Source organism: Cygnus olor, chromosome 6, assembly GCF_009769625.2.
Source record: "Cygnus olor isolate bCygOlo1 chromosome 6, bCygOlo1.pri.v2, whole genome shotgun sequence".
Lineage (NCBI taxonomy): Eukaryota > Metazoa > Chordata > Aves > Anseriformes > Anatidae > Cygnus > Cygnus olor.
Genome location: NC_049174.1, coordinates 26827759 through 26841079, shown reverse-complemented (window position 1 = coordinate 26841079; position 13321 = coordinate 26827759). Strand labels below are relative to the sequence as shown.

The following is a 13321-nucleotide window of genomic DNA, read 5'->3' as shown; positions in this document are numbered from 1 at the left end:
TGGCCTGTCTCTTGCTAGGTCACGCACAGGGAAATGTCCTGGGCTAAGTGTATGCCGGGTTCTGTGTTGAAGTCAGCTGCTTGCTTCTAGGTTAACTTAGGGATACTGAGACTGCATGTCGCCCTTGGAAACTGGGCTGTCAGAGCACTACGTTTAAAGATAGAAATACTGCTTGTGACTTTGAGGTAAAGCATGTGAAAAGACTGGAAAACTACCCGCCTTTTTATTTGAAATGTCGTCTTTTTTTTTTCCCAGTAGAAAGGTAAATTCTGGGTGAGGTATTCACTGTTCTGACTGGGGCAACTTGAGTGAAGAATTCTGTTTAAAGGAGGCTTAACACAGCTGAATGAGAGAATTCCTGATCATCTGGAATACTAACTGTCACTGTTGTGGCTTTGTGTGAAGCAAGTGTATTGATTGAAGGATGGGGAAAAGGTTCAGTGCTTGGCACTCCAGTGCAGTGTGCCTGATTGAGGGAGCTCAGTGAATCAGAATCTGCGTCTGTGAGCCCTTCAGTTTGGTGCTTAAAATAGTGTAAGTACTTTCAGAGGCTACAGGGAGGTGATTCTCCAGCCCTCTAGGGGAGGTGTGCCTCCATGGTTGATAATAAACTTGGGGACTAGGGGTTTATTGTTCACTACCTCCATCAAATGTGAGCAGGTATTTGAGTGGCTCAGGGCGGCACAGAGTTGTGAGCACGGGACTCCAGTTCCAGCTTAGGAGCAAGGAATGTTTGACAGGCAGTTGCATGGGGTAGGAACAGTCGCTACTGCTGGTAGTACCTGAGGCAAGCTAAATGGTGTTTGGGCTTCTGGTTTATCCTGGGTACCCTTTTCACCGGGGGATCTGAAGACAGTTGGCAGGCTCTGCCCAGATCCATCCTCTGAATGAGCGGTGGTAGCGGCTCGCTGCCTGCCTGCTGCCTTGTGCTGCGTTTGCAAGAACAGTGGGCTAGCTCCGACAGCTAAGGATGGGGGTAGGAAAGGAAACCTGGCTCGGTAATGCTGCCCGAGAGCAGAAGAATTAAACCCTGCAACTCTGTGCAAGCTCATGACTGGATTAGTGTTGGCAGGAGTTTACTGGATCAATGGTAGTGGCAGCTTCCTTGGGGATTGCACAGCTGCAGGTAATCCACTGAAGTAACGACTGAAACCATTTTGTAACCTTATACTGATAGAGCATTTGAAGTTAGCACACTGGAATTCAAAGTGAACCTACTTAAGGCATTGCATAAGCTGAGAATTTGACTTGTCTGAGGCATCTGTTACGTTCCTAGAGGTCTGATTAAAAATCAGTATTAGATTAACATCTGAAACATGTCATTATCTCTCAGCAGTGCTTTGGCAGACCTGGTGTGTGCTGTGTATTGAAGAAGAGCATGCTCCTGCACAGAGGAGCTTTCAAAGGAAGCAAGGTTGGAATACGCAGAGCAATTACAGGAGTTGAGGCTGTTGTACAACTCTCTTGTAGTGTCACTTATCTGGTATGAATGAGGCTCATTGACTAAGGCGAGAAATGCTGTCCTTAACTCACTGCAAGTAGTTAGGCCACTAGGCAGTTACCACCACAGTGACAAACCCACCACAGCAATACCAATTAATGCTATTAACTCAGTCCTTATGCTTGCAGAAGACTTACCAGGTTTCCTAGCAAATTCTTGCTAGGCTAAGAGCAGTGGGGTAGGTCAGTCTTGTCTGTAGTATGTCTGAAATGTCTTCCAGGCATTAACACTAGACCTGCCAGCTTCCTGCAAGTACCGGGAGTGGTCTGGCCAGGTACATCTCTACAACTGCTTTTTAGCTGTAATGGTGTCGGTGTCTTAAGATTTCCATTTCAGGTAATGCTTTGTCTTTTTGGAACAAAGAGTGTACTTGGTGTCACGTACAATCTGCTGGTTACTTAGCACAGTAACATAGAAAATGGGATGCTGGTCTTAGAGCTTTCTGGAAAAAAAATAACTCTGCTTCTGTGGTGCCATCTGTGAAACAGGGAGGCAATCAAAGTGTCAGTAACTGACTGTAGTTATCTAAATAGCGCTTTGTGAGAGCCTGGGGGGATTGTGATGGAGAGGGACCCTTCCCCTGGAGCTCCGCTGCAGGGTGGTGCCGCATGCCCTGCTGCGGGGTGTAACGCCTGTGGGCCTGATGTGCCCTCTGTGTCTTCTGGGAAAGAAGTAACCCTACTAGTTAGGGAAGGGAAGCGGTGTGTTTTGTGCTTGTCTACTTCATCGTTGACCTGGGCCCGTACCTGTGTGACAGGGTGGTGCAATAACGTGGCAGAGCTGGTAGGTTGCACCACGTGAAGCAGGAAGGATACACGGCTGCTACTAGAACCTAAAAGGACAGGTATGACACTAAAACCGCAATTCTGCCATCTGGTTAAAATCAAAGGTGCACCCCGACTGTAGAAAATGGTGCCGAAAGCCTTTAAAGACCAGAACATACAAGAAACTTTCCAAATCTGGCTCCAGTTGCTGTGAAGGAGACCCATTCCCTTCACTGTTGTATTCCCAGTTTTTCACAGGGGAAAACCTTTCTGTGAAAGGCAGTGTTCTGTAAGCGGTGCTTGGTGTGATGTAAATTCTCAAACGCGGTAGCACTCTGTTCCTCAAAGATGGCTGTCCTGTAAGTTCCTTACCTTTCTACTCTAAAACAGTGACTGATCTCAACTGGTAGTGTCGTGGGGACCAAACAGTTCGCGTGCCAGTCAGGAGGGGTAACTCTGGATCTTTCTGCCTTGCTGCTGCTGTTTCCTCCTCCTGTGTTTGTGCCACTACAACTCACGCTGCAGCCAGGACAGAAATTCAAGCTTCCAAATAGCGATGATCTACTGAAGGCACAGGGCCACGCTGGGTCTCTCTGTGCCTTGGCAGAGTGATGAGTTGCACTTTGTGACTCTGCAGCAGCCTGAACTGGGACTGAGCAGTTACAGTTGACTCGTTAACAGATTTTTGTGGTGCTCTCCCTGGGAAGTTGGTGCATGCTGGAGTTCTGGCAGTCTTCCCTCCCTTACATTGTCTCTGTTTTCTGGCCTCCATCAGGATCTATAGGGAAGCCTGTAGGGGAAGCTGTCAGTTCATCTCCTTCCTCCGAGGAAGTCTGGATGGAGATGACTCACGTAATGACTGTAGGGCCGCAGTGTTCTCAGGCTGTTTTCATGTATCATGTCCCAGAAGGGTTCACCCTCAGATAGTATGGTTCGGTAGGTGAAGTGGAACAGCAGTGGAGACAGCTGTTAGCTTCTGTTCCTGCAGATACTTCCACTGCTTGGTGTGCGTTCAGTATGCAAGAATTAAATAGCAAAAACGCGTTTGGTTTAGTGGCATTTGTTCAACTGCAAGTTGCTGGTCGCCTGGGCAGTTCTGTGCAGACAGGCACATTGCTGCACAACTAAGTAGCCGTAATTCCGCTTAATGAGCTTGATTTTGAGATGAGCTGTATGTTTTGTTCGAGCAGGAATGAACTTGGTATCATTGCATAGTCCAAGCTTGGCAGCAAATTGGAAAGGCTCTGTATAACTGTCCTCTTATTCTAATAGTGTCTTTTAATGCTGCCTTCTGTGATTCCTCCCTTTGTTGGCTGAATGCTCTTTGTATTTATAAAGACTGAGGGCAAGACAGGCACTGCTTTATTAAGCTGGGAAACGGAGATGCCTACCTAAACAGTCTGAGGCAAAAATAGAATAATTGTAATAGATTTTATACAGATCTGTATAAAGAGATCCAAGACCAAAATGAAGCAGCAGAAATAAGGCTTGCATTCTAGTGTCTGTATTCAGGCTCCAAATAAAATGACTTGCAGTGCTCCATGAGCATGTGACCGCAGTATTGAAAACGGTCCTGCTGAGATGACTGCGTGCATTGATGGTCTCCTCATCTGTTGTTATCAGCCTGTTGAGAGCGTTAATTTTGACCTCTGCAACCTTTAGTCAGATACAGATATAAGCAGTTTTGGGGTGTGTAGCACCTTAAAAGTGCTATCTAAGGTCAGTCCTTCCTCTTCTTCAGCTAGCTGAACGACTTGTTTCTAGTCCGTTGCCATTTTACTTCCACTCGAGGGGAATTCTAAAAAGGTGACACTGAATTACCTTAGATATAGGAGTATGTATGTGTTTGTGTTCTGGTTCAGCATAGATCTGACTTTAAGGGTTATTTTAAACAGCTGCCCCTTTGACAAGCAGACTGCCTGGGCTGTTCTGACACACAGCATTGCTGCAGACAATGGCTAGGGTTTGGATTACCTAATTCCAGTTTTCCTCGGACATCAGGACTGTTCTAAGCAAGGTTATCTTGAAATTACTGCTGACGTACAAGACACTTTCTTCTTAATGAATGATCTAGAATTGTCATCTACTGAATGATATGAGAGGGCATATTCAATCATTTTATCAGCAAGTAAATGCTGCTGTCAGACTTGCTGTTGAAGCTGTAATGATGTTCTTTTCAGAAAACTCAGTCGATGCTGGGCTGGGCTTGACAAGGGTGGTGGGGTCAATGTGCAGAGTATACACAATACACAAAACCACACTTTTTTGTATACACAAAGAAGTGATCTCTTTGAATTACAGAATACTTGGTCACCCAGATCTGAGGACAGCATTAGAAGGTGGGGTTACCTCAGTCTAGCTATAACTTCTTGCAAAGAATAGGGAGTTAGACTGCATAGGTTGCTAATGTCATGATTAATTAGAGCAGCAATGTAGCTGGGTGTCACTATTCTTCACGTTCTTATTCTACATAACTTTAGGTGTGCATATTTCAGAAAAATACTGGAAGTCTCTGTATAGCAAGTTCATTCTTCCTGCATGCAAATGTGTGGAGTCATGTAAGGTGATGGGTGCTGTGATTACGAATGTCTTTAAATGTGTGTATAAATTCTGTCTATTGGGTGGAACTAGTAACTAATTTTGATTGAAACTAGGTTTCAGTGCACCAAGTAAACGTATTCATTCTGTAGTTTTTCTTTAACATTTAGGTGTAGTTTCCACCCTTTTCACCAAGGATCCAGTCTACATAGAGTATATGCCTCACGTTTATGGAGATAGTTCTGTGCCCTAGAAACTCTTATTTTCCCTTTGGTTATAAAGTATTAAGTTTCCCAAATCCATTGCTAGTTTCCTGTCTGGTATCATTACTTGTGCAACTTCAAGACTGTTAATAGATTTTGCACAGATTAAAAAATGTCTAATTACCAGAAGCAAATCCCAGGCTTGGGTTTTGCTCTCAGCCCATGCACTGCAGCAGGGTGCTGGCTGTACCAGCACACCGTGAAGGAGCACACTCTGAACAGGGGCAGGAGCTTCCCCCTTTCTGCAGCAGGTGAAACTGCTGCCTCCACCTGCTCTGGAAGACATCTCAAGCCAAATGAGGCCCTTGATCTGGTTAAGCGTGGCCCAGGAAAATCTATAGCCATGACCAAGAAGGTAGAAACGCCCAGCAGTAAATGGGGAAGGATACAGGGATATCCTAAAAGAAGGAATTTGTGCTGAGCACTTCGTAATAGTTAGCATGAAAACCAATAACTGGAGACATGCCAAGAGAAGATATTAGCATAGTGGAAAAAAAGTAGAGTAGCATTTTTTATTTTTAGCATGCATATCCCAAAATTCTTAGTAGCATTAAATATGCCAGTTAATCTCCAGTGAACTTGTTTTTATTGTTGAACTACCAGTTGGAGCGTTTACAGTCCATTGAAAGCTAATAGAATTTCAGTGCTTAAATATTTTCTGGATAGCCTCAGAACAGCTGAGGAGCTCTTACAGTTCATAGCTCAGTGAGATTGCTAATTAGTTTTGTGATCCAGGGAATTTCTGTGACTGCATTCTTGCAGGCGTGTCACAGAACCAAACACCCCAAAGCCCCTAATTCATATTCTGATAAATGAGGATCACTAAAATAGTGTTGCAAAACTTTGTCCTTTCTGTGCTTGCTTTTGATGACATCATATTTAAGTCTTTAATAGGTTGAATACCCAGATTTTCCTATAAAAGTAGGTATCTGAAAGGTTTAACAAAGCTGCTCTGTCAAAGCTATTGGGCTAAGGGTTTCTAGAATCCCACTTTGAAATCCAAAGAATGGCTGCTTTCAGTGGCAGGGTAGTGATGAAAAGAAATGTCCAAGAATATCAGCTGCACAGCAAGAGAACAAGGGCTGATCTCAGCAATTTTGAGCTTAGAGCTCTATTTCAGTTTTTATATCTCAAACTGAATTGGAAAAACTAGAAGCGATTCCAATTAAAGCCTTTGGAGGTGTCTAGAATTTTTTTTACTGTCGTAGCAGAGTGTCTGCTGGAAAGCAAGTAGACTTGCAAGTTTCTCATGTTTTTTTTTCCATGTTTGGGTGGGCACTAGCAAAACTGCTTCCTTCCTTGTGAAGCAACAAGTGCTGTATCCTTCCTTTAAGTGACTGTACAACCATGGAGTCTTAATGCAGATGAAATAAGGGATGTAAAAGTGTCATCTGATTCAAAATGTAGGTGGTTATTCAGGAGTCATCTCTGAATCTTGGCATGAGGTAAACCAGTCCTGTGTGTTGGCAGTGTCTTGGAAGAGCTTAACTGTTTAGGCTGAGGAGAGGGTAGAGAAATTAGCAAATTTATGTTTAAACTTGGACTTTATGAAGCTGTTTGTACACAAATGCCTTGAAATACTCAGTTCCCAGGGGCCAGCCAGGAAAGATACAACCTTGTGCAGGTTACTCAGTGGTAGGAGGCCTTAGTTAACCCGGAGAAGTCACAATCTATGGGGAAGATGAGGGAGGGCTGAAATGGTCGGTGAGCTTAAGGCTAGATTTTGAGGGTGGCACGGTTTGATTGCAAAAATGTAGTGGGCCGCAGGCCTAATTCTGGCAGTAGTATCTTCAGAAGCCTAAATAAAATCTTTCAGGAACCACTGTGGCTTGACTTGTAGCTCTTGTTGTTTCATGTGGCCAATCTGTCTGATAAAGCCTTTGGTTTTTTTTTTTAGTCTACAGAGCATCTTTCAGTAACACCACAAAGCTTCTACTGTGTATATGGCTTTGTGTAAACTACTGTCACAAAGTCCAGTTATCAAGTCCTTTTCTTAGTCCTTTTCTTTTAAAGCAAATCAATCAGGTAATTGCTTCTAGTTTCTTAAAGATGAAAGGCTTCCTGAAAAGTTCCTGCTCTGGCCTAGACTCTAGAACTTTATTTCAAATCAGGATGAATGGTATCCTGAAGAAACCCAAAGTCTTCCAAAAGGTTTTATTTTTACAACTCGTGATGTTTACCACACCAAGTTGAGCATGGTGTTCCACCTGAGGGTGGAATGACAGACTGGAGTGAAGGGTTAGCCACTGACTGGATCGCTTCCCTTCCTGTCAGAGAAGGTAGAGCTGTTTGAGTACAGTTTACTTCCCAGCAAACAGAGCAATATTGGAGGGGAAGGAATTGTCACAGAATCACTTGCCTGGACACTTACTCAAAGCAGGTTTTTCATTAGCTATATTAAGATGATTGGTCTTAAGTTGAAGGGAATCAAGTGGTGTTTTATTGGCAACTACATTCATTATAAATTCTTCTAGATGTTGCTGTTTCTTCTGTGAAAGAGTGATGTGCTCCTAGCCTATCCTGCCGCAAACACTAGCACTTCTGCGCTGGCCGTGTCAGTGCTGTGCTGCACTGTGTCAGCCTCGCTTTGCTCGGTACCGCCTGGCTATTCTGTGGTTCTGCTTCCCCTCCCCAACTGGGTCCAGGCTGCTTGCCCAGCGCTTTCAGGGACTTCACTGAGGTGATGCAATGTAGGGATAGAGTCCTGAGTAGACTCCCATGTTTCACTAACCCTGTGTCAGAGGGTTCATGTAGTATGGACACTCAGAAAGTTTCAAGTGGCACTTGTAGTAGCTCTGCAGGGAGGGTTAAATACCTTGGCTGCCAAGAGCTGGGCTAGATTTAAAAACAGTTAAATTGTACGCTGTTGCTTGGCTTTAGTTCATTATACTTTGCTTACCAGTTGGGTAATGCTGTATATGAAGGCTGACCCTGCATTCTCCAATGTCCATTGAGTTGGGATGGGCAAGGAAGGATCTAAAATGTTCTTACCAGTGAGTCTCTGAATGTGTGAAATACAAACTGGGCAGAGAGCTAAACTGGATGGTGGAAGGCAGCTGTTCCTTTAATGTGACCAGGTAAAGATGTGGTATCCTCACTGACAGGAAATAGAAACTTGCTATCTTCTTTTTGGGCTGTTAGTAAATCTTTCTATTATAGTTCCATAGCACAGTGCAAGATCAGGAATCCCTTTGTCTTGTGGCTTTCTACTGCTTGGTGTGGCAGCACTAAGTTTGTGTTACCAGAAAAAATGTTAATTTGAAAACCTCATTAGATAATGCAGCAACTTTAGCATGCTTCTCAAAGGTTTAAAAAGTCACAATTGCACTGATAAGTTGCTAGGGATCTTTTGGCTTTTCCAGAAAGCAGCTTGTCTACCATTGTCAAAGCCAGACTACACTTGAACTGGGACAAAATGAATTCCTCTAAGAGCACTCTGTGCTATTACCCCCAAACAATCTCAGTGTGTGATCAGTCTGTAGCTTTTATGCCTTGGGTGTCTATGTTGAGGCAAGCTGAATCCTACTTTATTGTCTGTAGAGTGTAAGTGGGCTATAAGTGAAGAAAGCTTTACAGCTCTAACTTCTGGAGGTCAGATGCTGTATGTTGTGCTTTCTCAGGGTTTTCCATGCTTGCCTGCCAGAGAGGTGTATCCTCATCCACTTTCTCTCTGGTGTCAGAGCTAAAATCACACGTGCAGTCCTCTCCTGGCATGGAACCTCTGGGATAATGTCTGAATTTGCTGTCCCAAACACAGAAGTGTGTGTGCTGAACAAGAAGAATCTGTGAAGAGTCGACAGATCCTGTTTCTATACCCTTCACTTGTGTATTAAGGAGCCTCCTGGATGAGGGAGCTGCTATATAACAAAAGTTTACCACAGGAAAATGCATGTTTTCACTTACTGGTGTTCACCCTGGAATGAACGCTTATTATACTGCAAGTTAGTCATCTGTAACAAATGTGTGTAGTAAACAGGTGGAGTAAAATACTCTACATGGAGAAATGCAGTAACTCGAATGCTTGAAAACACTGTCCTGAGGGTGTCTCTCCGTTGTTGGCATATTTGTTCTGGTATGGCCTGCACTAGACAATGAAAACTTGGCTTGAGGTGTTGCTTTTCAGAACAAAGTCATGACAAGGCGGGGGAAGCCTTCACAGTCGGTGTATACCAGGATGGGTTGCCAGGTGGGTGATAGAATTGCCAGTCCCCAAATGCAGTGCATGTGAACAGAGCCAGCTGTTCTGAGGGAACTCTTCCAGGCAATGCCTGGAGGTCCTTCCCAGCCTCTACAATCCTACAGTGTTTGTAGGTTAACAACTCCTCAGTCCCTAGTTGGTTTTGTTTAGGACAGCTAGTTATCCTGAAGGTTTTTCCAATATAGTGCTTCATGTGACTTCTACTGCAGGCCTTGTGTTTCCATCCGGTAGAACTTGATGGCATGGCGGTTGTAGTGTCTTCTAGACTGATTACTCTGGGCTAACTTGAGACCCCTGGTAGGCCTGTTCATAGGTATGCCTTGTGTTCCTGGAATAATGGACACTTATAAATCAAGGCTGGTATAGTCACTTTCCATAGTAATGTTCCCTGAATAGTCTGCTGTTCTTTCTAGACCACTCAGCCAGTACGTGAATATTTGGGGCCCTGAGCTGTCCTGCTGTGAGGACACAAGCGTTGCCATCCTTGCACTTCCATTATAGCAGTCATGTGTCTGAAGTACACATCCCTTTTTTCCCCTCAGTGTGGGGATTGTGACTGGTGACACATCATTTTTTAATATCAATTACTTCTGCTTTTGTTGCCAGTGGGCTGTTCTTACAGAGCTGCTGACCAGTGCTACTCAGTGTGGCAGCTGATGCTTGTGTTTCTCCATCCCAACTGTTGTGTCCAGCTACTCGTAAGTGCTGGAGACCTCTTAAAAAGTACTACCACACCTAAGTACTTAGTTTGCATGGCACATAACAAACAAAGGCTTTTTAACAAGTACTTATTTGTTGAAGCGTACTCTTTATGGTTTTGCAACATCATGAGAAGAATAGGTACAGAAGAATTTCTTGCAGTAAAGCAGAATCTTTTCAAAAGCAAACAGCAGCATCAAAAGGTAGGAATTGCATAAAGTATATGCTAATGCCATATCATAAGACTTTCTGTTGGTAGCTCTTGCAATTTGTTCCTGCCAGAACTTACTGTGAATCTCTGCTTTTTTTATTGGCCTACGTAGAGAAGAGATCAAAAGTTGTTTCTTCTTGTAAGCAGATCTAAGGTATAGCTCTGTTAGTAGGCTGAAACTAAGCTGCATCAACATTAAAGAAATACTTTAGAAAGGCGTAAAGCCTTGTAACAAGAACTACAGAAACATTTAATTTCCTGTCAGTGGAAGCGTGGTCTCCTACTTTGGAAACATCTGTAGGTGGCAACTGCATAGGATGGGTTTACAAATGAGAGCAGCTTGTTCAGCTAGTAGCTGCTGTGAGAAACCTTTGGCACTTCTATTAATGGTGTTCTTGTTGCAGAGAAGACATTGTTCTGGTACCTGGTTTCTACTTGTCTTTTAGATACCAGTGACTTGACTTGCTTCCCAGTGCATTGATAGCCTATTCTTCAGGCTTGCTGAGCAGGGTTTTAATCTGGTCTTTCCACAGTAACGCGATGCCTCCCCTGTGTGCTGCTGTGATGCCATTGATGTCATGGATGGTGACTGTTTTTTTTCTGTCAGCAGATCTAATTAGTTGCCTGGCACTTCTGTGGCAAACAAGACAATGGCTGCCAGCAAGAGCAAGAACCAGAGTTCCTTGGCACTCCATAAAGTGATTATGGTCGGCAGTGGAGGTGTGGGCAAATCTGCACTCACTCTCCAGTTCATGTATGATGAGGTAAGTAGTTTTAGTACAGCTTCTTTAAAGCACAAATGAATACATCTCACTAAACTTTTGTAGTGGGTCAGGGGTACTAAATGTAAGTAGCAAAAGGCTTAGTGACTTGAGTGGCCAAAGAAGAATATAGAAATAAGCAAAGGATAACCTCTGAGGACCAAGGGTGACAAAATCGATGCTTTTCAATGGAAAAAAGTCTTCAAAAGACATGCAGAATGTGAACTGGCTTGTCTGAGTGTGTGCAGAGGTAGCTAGCAATTGCCTTTGAAAGTAATTTTGTTGCTGTTTCTTTTAGGCCAGTTAATCTATGGGGAGAGATGGTATAGGTACTGTTGTGGTACCTACACTGAGATAACCCAGGGCATCAGCTGGCTTGCTGGAGACTGGCCTCTGGTTTGAGTTTGGCATAAAGAAATCTGTGGCAATGCCAGCTTGAGGCTGTGAACTTTCTGCTGTACCTCTTCTGGCATGGTCATTAGAGAAACCCAGTCAGCCTGATCTCAGGGTCATGGCGCAGCCTTTTGTTGTGCTTCAAGGCTGAGGAAAAAGGAATTGGAAATGTAAGGAGCCTATGGTGGACCTGTGCTGTTAGCACAGAACTACAAATTTAACTGTCAGTGGCTTTGTGGGTCCAATCAGTATTGAATATACTAAACTACAGGACTGTATAATTATAGAGCAGCTTTTCATGTTCAGCAGTTGAATGCTGTCATCTACACCTACTGAAGCTTTGGTTAGCTATACAGTCAAGTGAAGTACGCTCAGAAATACTTTATTCTTGAAGTAGGAGATCTAGATAATGCAACCAGTTTATAAGCTGATAGCTTATTCTGCATCGTTGACCCTTAAATTGTGCTGAAATTCAATAATTTTATTTGTCAAGACCATTTTGCTTGACTAGGCGGGCTGGCTCTTTGATGTATTAAGTACTTAAATCAATTCCTTTTTATAGTAAAGCTAAAAAAAAAAAATGACGGTGGAACTTTGTATCTGACTGAATTATGAAAAGGCTTTCAGGACTTCAAGTGTCACCGAAATGAGAGAGTAGACATGAGCAAATATTGAGACCATGTGACAGTAATTCTAAACACAAATCCCTTTCATCTTCTTCAGTTTGTAGAAGACTATGAACCTACCAAGGCTGACAGCTACAGAAAGAAAGTAGTTCTGGATGGTGAAGAAGTTCAGATAGACATTCTGGATACAGCAGGACAGGAGGATTATGCAGCCATCAGAGACAACTATTTTCGCAGTGGGGAAGGGTTTCTTCTTGTCTTCTCCATAACAGAACACGAATCCTTTACAGCAACAGCAGAGTTTCGGTAAGTAGGTCCTCTCCCAGGCAGGGGGGGATACTCCTCTGACAACTGCTTTTAAAAGCTACAGCCCTTTGTCCTTTACCCTTTATCATTTGGTCAATAAAAGTGGCAATACAACCATTTTGCTATCAGTAACTGGTAACTAAAACCACTGTACCTAGCCTCTGGCTAAAGTTGTCTTCATGCCTTCAACTTGTGAGTACATTATGCCAGCAGCAACTTCAGACAAATAACAGATTCTTGGACTCCTAAAACGTATGTATTCAAGCCAATTTTCAGTTGTTGTGGATGTGGAGTTTAATTATCTTAGAGCAGTACTTCTGGAATTAAGTCTGCCTTTTGGCCAGGTTTCAGACACTGTTGCTTACTGCTAGAAGCAGGTGCTCTAAGGAAAGGAAGGATTAGCCTCCACTCTCAGGTATGGATTGATGCCAAACAAGGGTTGGCAGCCAAGCAGTACTATTGTAGGCAGACGTTTTCCTAGAAAGACGCACAGTGGTAGTAAATGCTTCCATTTTTGTTCTCAGGATTAATAGTTCTAATGCAAAAATCAGCACCAGACTGAGCACAGAAACTACTTGTGTAATGTAAAAGAAAAACAGGGGTTTTAATCCAGTGTTCTGGTCTCAGAACTCATGTATCCAGGTTCTTCAGGGCAAGTGTTCTGGCTCTTCTGCACAGAGGCAACAGCTATTAGCAAAAGATAATCCAGAGATTCCCTAAGACATCTGTGCAACTTGAAGTAAAACTTGCCACAACACAGGGAACATGTTAGGAATTCTTTGCCAGATGAAAAGCTCTTTATCAGTCTGGCTTACGTTCATTTTGTTTTAGTGGTACAAGATTAACAGATAATTGGAAGTGTAAGTGCTGGTGCTAAGCAAGGCAGACATTATTTCTATTTTTGTAAAAGCTATAGCAAATTCTCCTTGCACTCTAGGACTTTTAGTCCAGGTTCTTAATGTATTTTACAGTTCCAACAGTAATGGTGGACTGCATGATCTAAAAGGTAAAAAAATGTTGTTCATATGTCACATACTTTGACTTTTGCTAGACTTTAAAAG

At 43.3% G+C, this 13321-nt stretch overlaps 1 protein-coding gene across 2 annotated transcripts in view; it reads left to right on the top strand.

The window, feature by feature from the left end:
- Positions 1–13321, top strand: part of RALB (RAS like proto-oncogene B) — a 45226-nt gene that overhangs the window by 26571 nt on the left and 5334 nt on the right. For both annotated transcript variants that reach the window (XM_040562336.1, XM_040562337.1), the window contains 2 exons: positions 10785–10938; positions 12052–12260. In XM_040562336.1, coding sequence (XP_040418270.1) covers positions 10825–10938; positions 12052–12260 — 323 coding nt within the window. In that variant the 5' untranslated portion in view covers positions 10785–10824. The remainder of the gene's footprint in view (positions 1–10784; positions 10939–12051; positions 12261–13321) is intronic.